The sequence below is a fragment of the Panthera tigris genome, chromosome E3, assembly GCF_018350195.1.
Source record: "Panthera tigris isolate Pti1 chromosome E3, P.tigris_Pti1_mat1.1, whole genome shotgun sequence".
Taxonomy (NCBI): domain Eukaryota; kingdom Metazoa; phylum Chordata; class Mammalia; order Carnivora; family Felidae; genus Panthera; species Panthera tigris.
In genome coordinates, this window is record NC_056675.1 from 25,442,617 (window position 1) to 25,458,576 (window position 15,960).

The 15,960-nt window shown below is 43.3% G+C and overlaps 1 protein-coding gene across 4 annotated transcripts in view; it reads right to left on the reverse strand.

Annotated features, from left to right (window-relative positions):
- Window positions 1-1,014: 1,014 nt before the first annotated feature.
- ACSM5 (acyl-CoA synthetase medium chain family member 5) overlaps window positions 1,015-15,960 on the reverse strand; it is a 33,586-nt gene continuing 18,640 nt past the window's right edge. For 3 of the 4 annotated variants that reach the window (XM_042971881.1, XM_042971883.1, XM_007087289.3), the window contains 7 exons: window positions 14,680-14,803; window positions 14,019-14,099; window positions 13,763-13,864; window positions 4,589-4,716; window positions 4,405-4,504; window positions 2,040-2,159; window positions 1,015-1,647 (listed from right to left, as the gene is read on the reverse strand). In XM_042971881.1, the coding sequence (XP_042827815.1) occupies window positions 1,537-1,647; window positions 2,040-2,159; window positions 4,405-4,504; window positions 4,589-4,716; window positions 13,763-13,864; window positions 14,019-14,099; window positions 14,680-14,803 (766 nt within the window). In that variant the 3' untranslated portion in view covers window positions 1,015-1,536. The remainder of the gene's footprint in view (window positions 1,648-2,039; window positions 2,160-4,404; window positions 4,505-4,588; window positions 4,717-13,762; window positions 13,865-14,018; window positions 14,100-14,679; window positions 14,804-15,960) is intronic. The other variant, XM_042971882.1, reaches the window with a different exon arrangement.

Below are 15,960 nucleotides of genomic sequence, written 5' to 3' on the forward strand. Positions count from 1 at the left end.
AAGGATCAGAGAGTGAATCTGGGGAACTGACTGCAAAAACAAACAACAACAAAAAACCATAATTGCTTATCATGATTGTGGTACTGATTATACAGCTGTATGTATTTGTCAAAACTCATCAGTTTATACATTTTAAATTAATTAATTTCATTGTATATAATCTATACTTCACCAAAGCTGACAAAAATTTGATTTTGAATAAAAATCTCATTGGTTGTAGATATGGCAGTCCAATAAGAAAACTGCTAATAAATGAATTTACTGGGAAAAAAAAAATAATAATAATTTTTTCATTATTTCACCACGTTAAAGGCCCCATCTCCAAATACAACTTGAGGTATTGGGGATTAGTACTTTAGCATATGAATTTGGGGGACACAATTCAGCCCATGACTCTAGCCTTACAGTCCAGTGCGGACATTGATGTTATTCATCAAAAGAATAAGGCACATAATAGTTAACAAAATAGTTAGGCACAAAATAGTTAACACAGACTCACTGAGAAAGCCAGGAAAATAAAGAAACACACAGAAAGGAAAGAACTATTGTCCACTATTTTCAATCCCCAGGAATATTGCTCTTAGCACAAGTATTTCCTTTCAGGCATTTTTCCATAGTTTTCCCTTTCCCTTTCAAAGTTTTGGTTCTCCACTATACATATACTGTTTTTATTCTGATTTAAAATTAATTTAGCTCAAGTTTTCCCCAAGGCATATTTTTTAAAGCCTCAATATTTATTGAGTTAATCTATTACACTTGAGTTAATCATTGCCTTATTGGTTGGACCCTGAATTTTTCAATTTTTTTCAGTTTTAACACAATGCTCCAGAAATGTCCTTTGAATTCCTTCCTTTTTTTTCTCCCTAAGTTTATTTATTTATTTTGAGACAGAATATGAGCAGGGGAGGGGCACAGAGAGAGAGAGACAGAGAGACAGAGAGAATCCCAAGCAGGCTCCGAGCTGTCAGCACAGAGCCCAGTGTGGGTGTCTATCTCATGAACCATGAAATCATGACCTGAGCTGAAACCAAGATTTGGACGCTTCACCAACTGAGCCACCCAGGCACCCCTGACTCCTTTCTTTTATAATGACTGCTAAACAGAATTTCTGAGCTAAAGGATATGACCAATTTTTTATGACCCTGGATGTGATTACCAAATGGCTTTATCAAAAGGGTTGAGTGGTTATACTCCAACGGGCAGTGAATGAGATCACAGGTGCCCTGACTCTGTGATGACCTGTCCTTCAGAGAGCCGGCTGGAAGGAAGACCAGTGGGCGGCTGCTGAGGATGCCTCCAGACAGAGGAGGGGGAAGTCAAGCCACCAAACACCGCCACTAGACTGGTGGTGGATGTACACTCTGGGTTAGTGATGTTCTTCTGCTCTCTTCCTCCAGCGTCCTCCAGGTTCCTCCAATGATTCTGGAGATGCCCATGTGGAACTGAAAGCCTCTGATACTGTAAGGTGGAAGGGATGATGCTCCAAACAAGGACTAACCAGTGATCGCACCAGCTCCTCTTAGAAGCTTCTGAGGCCTATGGGGTCTTTCGTGGGCTGCCTCTCGTCTCCCCCCACTCTTGGCTTCTCAATTTACTCCTTTGGATCTTTCCAGAAACCGTCTTGGGCAGTTCTGAAACAAAGGTCACCTAGTGGCCATAAACAAAAACATTTTGAAATCATCATTTCCCAGAAAGACTTCTGTCTTGAGTCATTACCCTCTGCTGCTTCATTGGAAAACCTCCGTGATTCATAGATTGCTCCAAATGGCAAAGACCAAAATGGCTAGGGCCTGGGGCATATGACCTTGCCAGCAGCAATTCAGCACCATCCCCCCAAACCTGGTTTATGCCACTTTTTAGGGTCAGAACAAACTGTAGTTTGGGGTGGGCCCGATGGGGAAATAGGGAGAAAAGGCTGAAGCAGCAGGTAGAGTTATTTGTATCTTCATCCCCCCAGCACCTGACCCTGAGAGAGAAGGCACCTAGTGTGTGCTTAGGTGATTTCCCAGCTCATCATGTCCTAGAACCCCCATGTTTACCTTCCTGGGGTACTTGTATGGAGCAGTCACCCTCTTCACATGCTCCTGGAGCTCCCGAGTTAGTTTCTCTGGATCTTGAGAGGAGTAAGTTGGAGAAAGGACTATAAAAGCCTTCACCACCTGCCAGAAAAAAAAAATCCAAAAACAAACCCCCCCAAACCAGAAAGAATCAGGCCCTGTATAACAACTCTTTTCTCCTTAACCTAGCCTTGTAAATAAGTGCTTACACTTGCCAGCCCAGCACGAAAATCCTGCCAGCAGGATTCAGCCAGCGAAATGGACGACATCATTTTTTTTGCCCTGTTGCCTCCTTTCCAGGAACAGTATTGGAAGCACTGGCTCTTATGGAATGATTCCAGGATCCTACCTGTTTCCCAAACTTCTCTCCTTTCCTGAAATGACACCATTAGCAGTCAATGGGCTTCTCTTCCAATGGAAATACTTTGGAGTAAAGAGCTTCACAAACTCCTTAGGGTCCATACCTTCCAGGTCTTCCTGACTAGAAAGGTAACTGGCAATGCCCCAGATAGGCAGGATTCGGGAAAATGCAGACCACTCTCCCAAGGGGAGATGGGTCTTTCTGAGCCTGCATATATGAGTGTTTACAATCAGCAAACGTTTTGCTGCACAGCTTCCATGCCAGGCATCCTGAGAGACATTCTGCACCTTGGTAGTTTCTGCCTGCGTCTTTCTTTGCAGGCTGCCTCCTGCCATGGAGGAGGAGTCCTGAATTCAGGCACAACAGAACATGGTTTCTGATAGGAATGGAAGAGTTCAAAGGCCAGTAGGTTGCTTATCCACCCCAGCATATAGCTCAGTCAACAACATCCTGTTAGGTGGTGGTTCACCATCCTTGCATACTTCCCAAAGGCGGGCATCTCACTACCATTCCAAGTTCAAACAGATCTGGTTATTAGGAAGGGCTTTCTCTGGCTGTTAAAACTACCAAACATTTATTGAGTACCTTCTACATGCCAGGCTCTGTTCTGAGTACTATAAGCAGATTAACTGTGCACACAGCCATTTGTCAAACCCCAGTTAATTTGTGGCATACAAAACTAGCTGTACTTTTCCAGCTGTGATTTCTCCAACACAGACATGGGGTTCCCACCTCCCTTTTTCCAAATTAGTGGCCTCAAAGTTTTTTTTCATGTTCACTGATTTATTTTAAGATGGCAGGGAGGGGCAGAGAGTGATGGAGAGAGAAAATCCCAAACAGACTGTGCTGTCATGAACTGTGAGATCGTGACCTGAGCTGATTCAATTGTCAGATGCTTAACCAAATGAGCCACCCAGGTGCCTGTGGCCTGAAAGTTTAATGGGCACCAGGATCACTTGGATAGGGGCTTCTGGTCAAAATGAAGATGCCTTGGGCTGCATCCCCAATCGCTCTGATTCAGCAAGACTAACTTCAGGTCTAGAAATCTGTAGTAAAAAAAATTTTTTTTAAACGTTTATTTATTTTTGAGAAGGACAGAAAGACAGACCATGAGTGGGAGAGGGGCAGAGAGAGAGAGGGATACACAGAATCTGAGGCAGGCTCCAGGCTCTGAGCTATCAGTACAGAGCCTGACGTGGGGCTTGAACTTACCGTGAGAACATGACCTGAGCCAAAGCTGGACAGTTAACTGACTGAGCTACACAGACACCCCTACAAATTTTGTATTTTAAACAAAATGATGCAGCTGTGAGTAGTCCAGGGCCCAGATGAGAATCACTCTTGTGGCCCTGGTGCTTCTGAGAACAGAGCCCGATTTTGCACTAACTTTCATAAGGTAACTACACTATAAGTAGGATTATGTTGCATTTACAGCCAGTGAAAAACACATAGGTCTGCCTATGGGCTTAATCCTCCCATTCTATCTATTCTGCTGGGACCCATGGGAAGAAATTTTCATTTCTCCTAAGAAAGGTCAGCTTATTAAACTTGGCCCATCCTTCCGCTATATCAAGGTCACTTTGGATACTTTCTGTGTCTTCCCTCAAGTTGGATATTCCTCAGCAGTCATGTCTGGCATGCTTGCTATATCCTCACCTGCAAACGGGAAAGTACTCTTTATTGGCCAGGATGGATGACAGAGCCTGCATTCACCAAGATTTCCTGCCCAACAGTCCACCTCTTTTGGACCCAGTTCTATGTTCACTTGACAGCAAAGCGTTGGTATCTTCTTATCATGTCCCTCTAGACAGTCTGTCTCTAAATACATGAGGGTAATGCTTAACCAAAGGAATGTGTGCCTGATGGTGACACTCAGACTTTGTAATATCTGGAGTCAGGGGAAGATATGGGGGAGTTTCCATCTTACTCTGCTGGGTGCTAACAGGTACACAACCAGAAGGAAATATTCTTGGATGGACTAGTTACCTCCCCTCTGATGGGGTCTGGACTGCTGACCACAGCAGCCTCCAGGACAGCTGGGTGCTCGGCAAGGGCACTTTCCACTTCAACAGGCCCAATCCGGTAGCTGGAAGAGAAAAGCAAATTCTTCTAAGTAACCTACCCGCCCCACCAAGCTTCAAAGAGAGAAGGAAAGAGCAGACAGCTTGACCTTGAGGAATTGATCACATCGTCATTTCGTCCCATGAACCAAAAGTAGCCATCCTTGTCCTTGTGGGCTCGGTCCCCTGTGATGTAAAAGTCCCCTCGTTCTGATGCCTCTGTCTTCTCAGGATTGTCCTGGAAGACAAAAGAAGTCCATGAAGGGCCATCTCAGCACAGCCACTAAAGCCAGCTATGGCCCTAGCAGCCCCATGCAGGAGACCAGGGACCCCTAACAGGAAGTCCACAAGTTCCCAAAGACCAAGCTGGCCAGAATTTCACACTGGACAAGGAGCTATGAAATGTGTGCATTTTCTCTCTTTTAGATGGAAGTGTCAGGAAATGATTAAGGACAGCCCCTCGCTACCATTTTTAGAAGGGTCCAAGGAAACATAGTTGGAACACAGGAAGGTGGCCACAGGGCCACTGGCTCTGGGTTCTGTTTTGTTTTTGTTTTTTTGCATAAAAGAACACACTCTTTGTGCTCAAAAATCACTAAAGGTAGAAAGTGAGGGCTTGGCCACAAAGCAGGGGTAGAGGAAAGATGAAAAACTAAAAATCAAACTCTGATTCTTAAAGATTTAAAGAAGCTACTACCCAACAAGAAAAATAAACAAATTAATTACTGTTGTATGCAACTATCTGGATGCATGTCAAAAACATTATGCTGAGTGACAGAAACCAGACACACAAAAATGAGTACTCTGTGATTCCATTTATATAAAGTTCTTTAAGGGGCACCTGGGTGGCGCAGTCGGTTAAGCCTCCGACTTCAGCCAGGTCACGATCTCGCGGTCCGTGAGTTCGAGCCCCGCGTCAGGCTCTGGGCCGATGGCTCGGAGCCTGGAGCCTGTTTCCGATTCTGTGTCTCCCTCTCTCTCTGCCTCTCCCCCGTTCATGCTCTGTCTCTCTCTGTCCCAAAAATAAATAAAAAAACGTTGAAAAAAAAAAAAAAAAAAGGCGAGGCACCTGGGTGGCTCAGTCAGTTAAGTGTCTGACTTCTGCTCAGGTCATGATCTCGTGATTCGTGGGTTCTGGCCCCACATTGGGCTCTGCGCTGACAGCTCAGGGCCTGGAGCCTGCTTCTGATTCTGTGTCTCCCTTTCTCTCTGCCCCTTACCTGGTCTCACTCTGTCTCTCTCAAAAATAAATAAACATTGGGGAGAGTCCGGAAGATGGCGGCGTAGGAGGACGCTGGGCTCACCGCGCGTCCTGCTGATCACTTAGATTCCACCTACACCTGCCTAAAGAACCCAGAAAACCACCAGAGGATTAGCAGAACGGAGTCTCCGGAGCCAAGCGCAGACGAGAGGCCCACGGAAGAGGGTAGGAAGGGCTGCGAGGCGGTGCGCGCTCCACGGACTGGCGGGAGGGAGCCGGGGCGGAGGGGCGGCTCGCCGGCCAAGCGGAGCCCCCGAGTCTGGCTGGCAAAAGCGAAGGGGCCGGACGGACTGTGTTCTGACAGCAAGCGCGACTTAGCGTCTGGGAGGTCATAAGTTAACAGCTCTGCTCAGAAAGCGGGAAGGCTGGAGGACAAAGGGAGGGAGAGTTGCTGAGCCCCCGGACGGACGGCAGAGCTCAGCTTGGCGGGGAACAAAGGCGCTCGCCAGCGCCATCTCCCTTGCCCATCCCCCAGCCAAAATCCCAAAGGGAACCAGTTCCTGCCAGGGAACTTGCTCGCGCAGCGCAAACACCAAACTCTGTGCATCTGCGGAGCCAAACCTCCGGCAGCGGATCTGACTCCCTCCCGCTGCCACAGGGCCCCTCCTGAAGTGGAGCACCTAAGGAAAAGCGAGCTAAGCCTGCCCCTCCTGCCCCCGTGCACCTTGCCTACCCACCCCAGCTAATAGGCCAGATCCCCAGCAACACAAGCCTGGCAGTGTGCAAGTAGCCCAGACGGGACACGCCACCCCACAGTGAATCCCGCCCCTAGGAGAGGGGAAGAGAAGGCACACACCAGTCTGACTGTGGCCCCAGCAGTGGGCTGGGGGCAGACATCGGGTCGGACTGCGGCCCCGCCCACCAACTCCAGTTATACACCACAGCACAGGGGAAGTGCCCTGCAGGTCCTCACCACTCCAGGGACTATCCAAAATGACCAAACGGAAGAATTCCCCTCAGAAGAATCTCCAGGAAATAACAACAGCGAATGAACTGATCAAAAAGGATTTAAATAATATAACAGAAAGTGAATTTAGAATAATAGTCATAAAATTAATCGCTGGGCTTGAAAACAGTATACAGGACAGCAGAGAATCTCTTGCTACAGAGATCAAGGGACTAAGGACCAGTCACGAGGAGCTGAAAAACGCTTTAAACGAAATGCAAAACAAAATGGAAACCACGACGGCTCAGCTTGAAGAGGCAGAGGAGAGAATAGGCGAACTAGAAGATAAAGTTATGGAGAAAGAGGAAGCTGAAAGAAAGAGAGATAAAAAAATCCAGGAGTATGAGGGGAAAATTAGAGAACTAAGTGATACACTAAAAAGAAATAATATACGCATAATTGGTATCCCAGAGGAGGAAGAGAGAGGGAAAGGTGCTGAAGGGGTACTTGAAGAAATTATAGCTGAGAACTTCCCTGAACTGGGGAAGGAAAAAGGCATTGAAATCCAAGAGGCACAGAGAACTCCCTTCAGACGTAACTTGAATCGATCTTCTGCACGACATATCATAGTGAAACTGGCAAAATACAAGGATAAAGAGAAAATTCTGAAAGCAGCAAGGGATAAACGTGCCCTCACATATAAAGGGAGACCTATAAGACTCGTGACTGATCTCTCCTTTGAAACTTGGCAGGCCAGAAAGGAATGGCAGGAGATCTTCAATGTGATGAACAGAAAAAAATTATGCAGCCGAGAATCCTTTATCCAGCAAGTCTGTCATTTAGAATAGAAGGAGAGATAAAGGTCTTCCCAAACAAACAAAAACTGAAGGAATTTGTCACCATGAAACCAGCCCTACAAGAGATCCTAAGGGGGATCCTGTGAGACAAAGTACCAGAGACATCACTACAAGCATAAAACATACAGACATCACAATGACTCTAAACCCATATCTTTCTATAATAACACTGAATGTAAATGGATTAAATGCACCAACTAAAAGACATAGGGTATCAGAATGGATACAAAAACAAGACCCATCTATTTGCTGTCTACAAGAGACTCATTTTAGATCTGAGGACACCTTTAGATTGAGAGTGAGGGGATGGAGAACTATTTATCATGCTACTGGAAGCCAAAAGAAAGCTGGAGTAGCCATACTTATATCAGACAAACTAGACTTTAAATTAAAGGCTGTAACAAGAGATGAAGAAGGGCATTATATAATAATCACAGGGTCTATCCACCAGGAAGAGCTAACTATTATAAATGTCTATGCGCCAAATACCCGAGCCCCCAGATATATAAAACAATTACTCATAAACATAAGCAACCTTATTGATAAGAATGTGGTCATTGCAGGGGACTTTAACACCCCACTTACAGAAATGGATAGATCATCTAGACACACAGTCAATAAAGAAACAAGGGCCCTGAATGATACATTGGATCAGATGGACTTGACAGATATATTTAGAACTCTGCATCCCAAAGCAACAGAATATACTTTCTTCTCGAGTGCACATGGAACATTCTCCAAGATAGATCATATACTGGGTCACAAAACAGCCCTTCATAAGTTTACAAGAATTGAAATTATACCATGCATACTTTCAGACCACAATGCTATGAAGCTTGAAATCAACCACAGGAAAAAGTCTGGAAAACCTCCAAAAGCATGGAGGTTAAAGAACACCCTACTAACGAATGAGTGGGTCAACCAGGCAATTAGAGAAGAAATTAAAAAATATATGGAAACAAACGAAAATGAAAATACAACAATCCATACGCTTTGGGACGCAGCGAAGGCAGTCCTGAGAGGAAAATACATCGCAATCCAGGCCTATCTCAAGAAACAAGAAAAATCCCAAATACAAAATCTAACAGCACACCTAAAGGAAATAGAAGCAGAACAGCAAAGGCAGCCTAAACCCAGCAGAAGAAGAGAAATAATAAAGATCAGAGCAGAAATAAACAATATAGAATCTAAAAAAACGGTAGAGCAGATCAACGAAACCAAGAGTTGGTTTTTTGAAAAAATAAACAAAATTGACAAACCTCTAGCCAGGCTTCTCAAAAAGAAAAGGGAGATGACCCAAATAGATAAAATCATGAATGAAAATGGAATTATTACAACCAATCCCTCAGAGATACAAACAATTATCAGGGAATACTATGAAAAATTATATGCCAACAAATTGGACAACCTGGAAGAAATGGACAAATTCCTAAACACCCACACTCTTCCAAAACTCAATCAGGAGGAAATAGAAAGCTTGAACAGACCCATAACCAGCGAAGAAATTGAATCGGTTATCAAAAATCTCCCAACAAATAAGAGTCCAGGACCAAATGGATTCCCAGGGGAGTTCTACCAGACGTTTAAAGCAGAGATAATACCTATCCTTCTCAAGCTATTCCAAGAAATAGAAAGGGAAGGAAAACTTCCAGACTCATTCTATGAAGCCAGTATTACTTTGATTCCTAAACCAGACAGAGACCCAGTAAAAAAAGAGAACTACAGGCCAATATCTCTGATGAATATGGATGCAAAAATTCTCAATAAGATACTAGCAAATCGAATTCAACAGCATATAAAAAGAATGATTCACCATGATCAAGTGGGATTCATTCCTGGGATGCAGGGCTGGTTCAACATTCGCAAATCGATCAACGTGATACATCACATTAACAAAAAAAAAGAGAAGAACCATATGATCCTGTCAATCGATGCAGAAAAGGCCTTTGACAAAATCCAGCACCATTTCTTAATAAAAACCCTTGAGAAAGTCGGGATAGAAGGAACATACTTAAAGATCATAAAGGCCATTTATGAAAAGCCCACAGCTAACATCATCCTCAACGGGGAAAAACTGAGAGCTTTTTCCCTGAGATCAGGAACACGACAGGGATGCCCACTCTCACCGCTGTTGTTTAATATAGTGCTGGAAGTTCTAGCATCAGCAATCAGACAACAAAAGGAAATCAAAGGCATCAAAATTGGCAAAGATGAAGTCAAGCTTTCGCTTTTTGCAGATGACATGATATTATACATGGAAAATCCAATAGACTCCACCAAAAGTCTGCTAGAACTGATACATGAATTCAGCAAAGTTGCAGGATACAAAATCAATGTGCAGAAATCAGTTGCATTCTTATACACTAACAATGAAGCAACAGAAAGACAAATGAAGAAACTGATCCCATTCACAATTGCACCAAGAAGCATAAAATACCTAGGAATAAATCTAACCAAAGATGTAAAAGATCTGTATGCTGAAAACTATAGAAAGCTTATGCAGGTAATTGAAGAAGATATAAAGAAATGGAAAGACATTCCCTGCTCATGGATTGGAAGAATAAATATTGTCAAAATGTCAATACTACCCAAAGCTATCTACACATTCAATGCAATCCCAATCAAAATTGCACCAGCATTCTTCTCGAAACTAGAACAAGCAATCCTAAAATTCATATGGAACCACAAAAGGCCCCGAATAGCCAAAGTCATTTTGAAGAAGAAGACCAAAGCAGGAGGCATCACAATCCCAGACTTTAGCCTCTACTACAAAGCTGTCATCATCAAGACAGCATGGTATTGGCATAAAAACAGACACATAGACCAATGGAATAGAATAGAAACCCCAGAACTAGACCCACAAACGTATGGCCAACTCATCTTTGACAAAGCAGGAAAGAACATCCAATGGAAAAAAGACAGTCTCTTTAACAAACGGTGCTGGGAGAACTGGACAGCAACATGCAGAAGGTTGAAACTAGACCACTTTCTCACACCATTCACAAAAATAAACTCAAAATGGATAAAGGACCTGAATGTGAGACAGGAAACCATCAAAACCTTAGAGGAGAAAGCAGGAAAAGACCTCTCTGACCTCAGCCGTAGCAATCTCTTACTCGGCACATCCCCAAAGGCAAGGGAATTAAAAGCAAAAGTGAATTACTGGGACCTTATGAAGATAAAAAGCTTCTTCACAGCAAAGGAAACAACCAACAAAACTAAAAGGCAACCAACGGAATGGGAAAAGATATTTGCAAATGACACATCGGACAAAGGGCTAGTATCCAAAATCTATAAAGAGCTCATCAAACTCCACACCCGAAAAACAAATAACCCAGTGAAGAAATGGGCAGAAAACATGAATAGACACTTCTCTAAAGAAGACATCCGGATGGCCAACAGGCACATGAAAAGATGTTCAACGTCGCTCCTTATCAGGGAAATACAAATCAAAACCACACTCAGATACCACCTCACGCCAGTCAGAGTGGCCAAAATGAAGAAATCAGGGGACTATAGATGCTGGAGAGGATGTGGAGAAACAGGAACCCTCTTGCACTGTTGGTGGGAATGCAAATTGGTGCAGCCGCTCTGGAAAGCGGTGTGGAGGTTCCTCAGAAAATTAAAAATAGACCTACCCTATGACCCAGCAATAGCACTGCTAGGAATTTATCCAAGGGATACAGGAGTACTGATGCATAGGGGCACTTGTACCCCAATGTTTATAGCAGCACTCTCAACAATAGCCAAATTATGGAAAGAGCCTAAATGTCCATCAACTGATGAATGGATAAAGAAATTGTGGTTTATATACACAATGGAATACTACATGGCAATGAGAAAAAATGAAATATGGCCTTTTGTAGCAACATGGATGGAACTGGAGAGTGTTATGCTAAGTGAAATAAGCCATACAGAGAAAGACAGATACCATATGGTTTCACTCTTATGTGGATCCTGAGAAACGTAACAGAAACCCATGGGGGAGGGGAAGGAAAAAAAAAAAAAGAGGTTAGAGTGGGAGAGAGCCAAAGCATAAGAGACTGTTAAAAACTGAGAACAAACTGAGGGTTGATGGGGGGTGGGAGGGAGGGCAGGGTGGGTGATGGGTATTGAGGAGGGCACCTTTTGGGATGAGCACTGGGTGTTGTATGGAAACCAATTTGACAGTAAATTTCATATATTAAAAAATAAAAAAATAAAAAAAAAAGAATTTAACATTAAAAAAATAAATAAATAAATAAATAAACATTAACAAAGAAAATTTTAAAAAAATAGGCAAAATTTTTCTATAGCAACAACAAATAATTTAGCAATTGCCTATGGCTTGGGGATTGACTGCAAAGGGGCACAAGGGAACTTTCGGGGGGGATAAAAATGTTCTATATCTTGATTCTGGTGGCAGTTACCTAAGTGCATACATTTGTCAAAAGTCATTGACCTGTACACGTAACATAGGTTACATACATTTTATTGTATGTAAATTATGCCTCAATTTAAAAACTGCATTCTGAGAAAAAAGAAAAAAGCTAAGCTGTCAATACCTAAAAATAAATTTCATACAAAACCTGAAAGAAGTATACAGAGAAAAAACTCTTTAGAACATTTAAGAAGATACATTTAAATGGAAAGCTAGAAAGACTGAATTTCATAAATATGTTAATTCTCTCCCAAACTGATCTAGAGATGTAGTGACACTCATTAGAATACTAACAAACATTTTCCATGGAATTTGACAAGTTGATTCTACAATGTATATGAGAGAGTAGAGAGCTAAGAGTAGGTAAAACATGTGTAAAGAAGCTGAGGAAGAAAGAGCTTTACTCTACTAAATATTAAAATTTGGGAGAATGTTTTCCTGGATAAAGCTCTATGGTATCAGCACCAGAATAAAACACATGGCCAATTAAATAGAAGGATCTGCCAAAACTTAGCTATCTATGGATATATCAAACTTTTATTTCTGACCAAGCTGACATGACAGATCACTTTTCTTTGAGATTTAATTTTTGTCCTTAGTTGAAAAGGACTCAAGAAGAAAACTAACAGTTGGTGCTGCAAAGAAAAAGTTGAAACAAGTAAAGATTCTTGTGCAGCAAGTAACTTTACAAATTATTTGACTCCCTCAATGGGCTGATCACAGACCCAGAAAGGTCCTGTATGTGAGTGCTGTGAGGACCAGGGTCATGTCTTCCCTGCCATTGCTGGATACTTAGCGGCATGAAGTAGCCACTTAATAAATAATGAATGTATAAATTATTCAGGAGAGTCAAGGATTTGCTGTTGTTTACAAAAATGATTAGAAGGAAATACATTAAAAATTTTAAATTATCTCTGATTGGTGTATTACTGTTTTATTGTTGGGAGGCTTTTTTGGGTTTTTGTTTTTGTTTTTTTTTTTTGTTTTTTTTTTTTTTTTTTTGGTTTATTCTGGTAGGTAAGCTTCTGTGACTTTAAATGAAATACCATGCCATGAAAGACTATTTCTCTTGTAGTCACAGAAGCCACTAAAACACATATACACCACTCTAAAAACAAATGGACTGATTTTTATGTGTTCCTCCCGGTGTAGCGGACTGGCAGCTTCGCATACAGCCAGATAGAGTTTCTACTAAAGCCGTGGTTCTTAACCTTGGATGCACATCTGAATCACCAGGGGAGCTGATCCACATCCTCAGAAAGGTTGATCTCATTCAGTGGGGCTTGAGTATCCGTAGTGTTTTGAAGCTTCCAAGGTGTTTCTAATGTGCAACCAGGGTTGAGAACCATGTCAATAGAGCTTTATAGAGGAGTCTCACAAAAAGAAAGCCCATCATAAACACCAACAAAAGTGGGCACAAGAGAGAGGTAATTACTGGGTTATCACAGAAACTTAGACTAGAATTTTTGGGCACAAGCCCTGCCAGTAAGCCCCTCTTGCACACAAGACTCAAGACAAAAAGAATTCTGAAAATTAGGCTCTGACACAAATTGCAGTTTGACTTTTGTGAAGTCCCTTCCTTTCTCTGAACTGCAATTTTTCATCACTGAAATGATGGGTCTCCCCTGTGTTTTAAATTTACACTCTCAGACATACCCATGCTCACATCCATGTCCTGTACATACTAGGTGCTTGACATTGGATAAGTCACTTTATCTTTCCAACTTCTTTATCAATAATAATACCAACTTACCTCATGCAGTTATCGCAAGGGTTAAACAAACAGGTGTTTATAAATCTTGGAACACAATGCTCAGCACACAGAAATCATTGTGAAAATGGCCACCCCCTGCCACTTACCAAATAGCAACTGAAGAAACAGAAGGGCCGGGCAGGCCTGACTCGGACAGCAACATTTCCCTCTTCTCCCGGAGGCAGGATGTTGCCCTCATCATCCACAATCTGGCAGAGAGATCATAGGGCAGTGTCTGGATATCTGCACAGCCAGGCCACACACCCCCCCCCCCCCCCAGCTGAGCCTACTGTCGCTAACCCAGAACATGCATTGTGTTCTCTTTGAACCAAGCTTCAGCAGCAGTTAGGGGAGGCTGCCTACCTGCACATCATAAGGTGGGGACGCTTTCCCCATGGATCCAGATTTTATTTTCATGCCTTTTGAATTGGCACAGATTACAACCTGGAGAGAAAGTAGTACCAATAAGGAGGAAGCTTATCCCCTTCACTTCCTTTCTGGTGCCCATCTTTTCTCCCACTTTGCCTTCTAACTCTCCTCCCCCCTCTTCCTTTCTGTCTCTTCCTCATCCCTTCCTTCCTTCTCTTCTTTCCATAGTCACCACACATTTACTGAACGCCTACTGGGCACTCACACGTAAAGAACCAAATGTGTCACTAAGCCGAAAGACTCAGTTGACCACCAAATCTCTGCTGCCCAGATGGCTGTGGGGAATAGTGTCTAAGATAGTGAGCGCTGACCGGAGACAGAGGTAGGCTGTCCTAGTGGACACAAACAGCACCCTTGGCCATGAGAGTTGGTTTGCTGGCTGTGGTGTCATTGTGAAATCACTTCAAATTATCTTTAAACCAAAAGGGAAGAAAAGCTGATGGGATTTTGTTATCAGCTTCTCCCAGTGGGCAGGGCAGTCCCTGACAGGTGTCTGGAAGGCAGGAGGCTCGGTGGGTTGGCCATCTCCCCCTACTGGCCAAGAGCCCAGGTGGAGGTGACCTGTGGCAGGGACCCAGGCCCCAGCAGCACTCACTGTTTCAGACTGGCCATAGCCTTCATGCAGCTCCAGGCCCACTTGGCTCTTCCATTTCTCTCTCACGTCAGGATTCAGGGCCTCTCCTCCGGTCAGACAGTGCTTCAGGCTCTGAAACTGGTACCTTTCTCAGTTGGAAAAGAAGGCCACCTATGTCAGGAGTTCCCCATCCCCCACCTCACTCTCCAGTACTGCTGCTCAGGTCTAGACATCTAAAGGCACTGGAGGGTAAAAGGCAGGCTTTATAATCTGTCCCAACTACCCTATCCTCTGGCTTTGCAGGCATGTTCCTCAGGGGCAGGTAATTTTTTAAAAACCAATCCTGTCTGATTCTGAAAAATCAGAACCTCATATAGTAGGTTTTGGCATAACATAGTCAATTGGCCAAAATAACTTCGTTGAAAACAAACAGACAGTAAATTGCTTAGGACAGTCACCTGGTTATAAATCGATTACAAATTTAAACAGTAGAAAGTAGCCCTCTAGGAATATGAAAATTGTCAAGAATGGGCCAAAATTCCTACAGATATTAAATACATTGCAAATCTACCCTTCCATTTAACAAGTTATGCAACATGTGAACAATTGGTGGTTGCAAATACAGTTTCAACCATTTTTCCCCCTTTGGATAAACTCGGTTTGCGTATTAATTAGTATTACCTAGTATCTTTCAACCGAATTGCTCTTGAAAAAAATCATTCAGAGTCTGCTTTCTGTTAAAACCATGATATAGAGGTATACACAACGGGTCAGTGAATGGGATGAATTCTTACATTAGGAAAGAATTCCCCAGGAGAGACATGCAAGAGCTCCCTTGGTGCTTCACGGACAGATACATGGGATGAGGGAAGATGTGGGGAGGGTGGGGACAACTCCCCACGACTTGGGAAAGAATAGAAGAGGCAGACATAGATCAGAGTCAGTAAGGACAACAGATGTGTCTCCACATAGCCCAGCAACTAGACTTGTCCTGCTAGCACATGTCACTTTGGATTCACCCAGGATGGGAGCCATAGGCACACAGCGTCTTGTTGCCTTCCGTGGGATACCCAAGGCATTCACTCAGAGGGCGGCTGAATGGGCTTAATCTGGGGCTGAGGCATGGAACATCGATTGTGGTGGGCTTGCTAGTCCTTGGCCTTGGCCACAAATCCCATTCCACAGGTGGCTAACAGGTATCCAATAATTCCTCCAACCTCACAGAAGTAGCAGACATATTGATGAGGGAATGGCCTATGGGTATACGATGGAGAGACAGCCCACCTCAAGTGCTAAAATTCC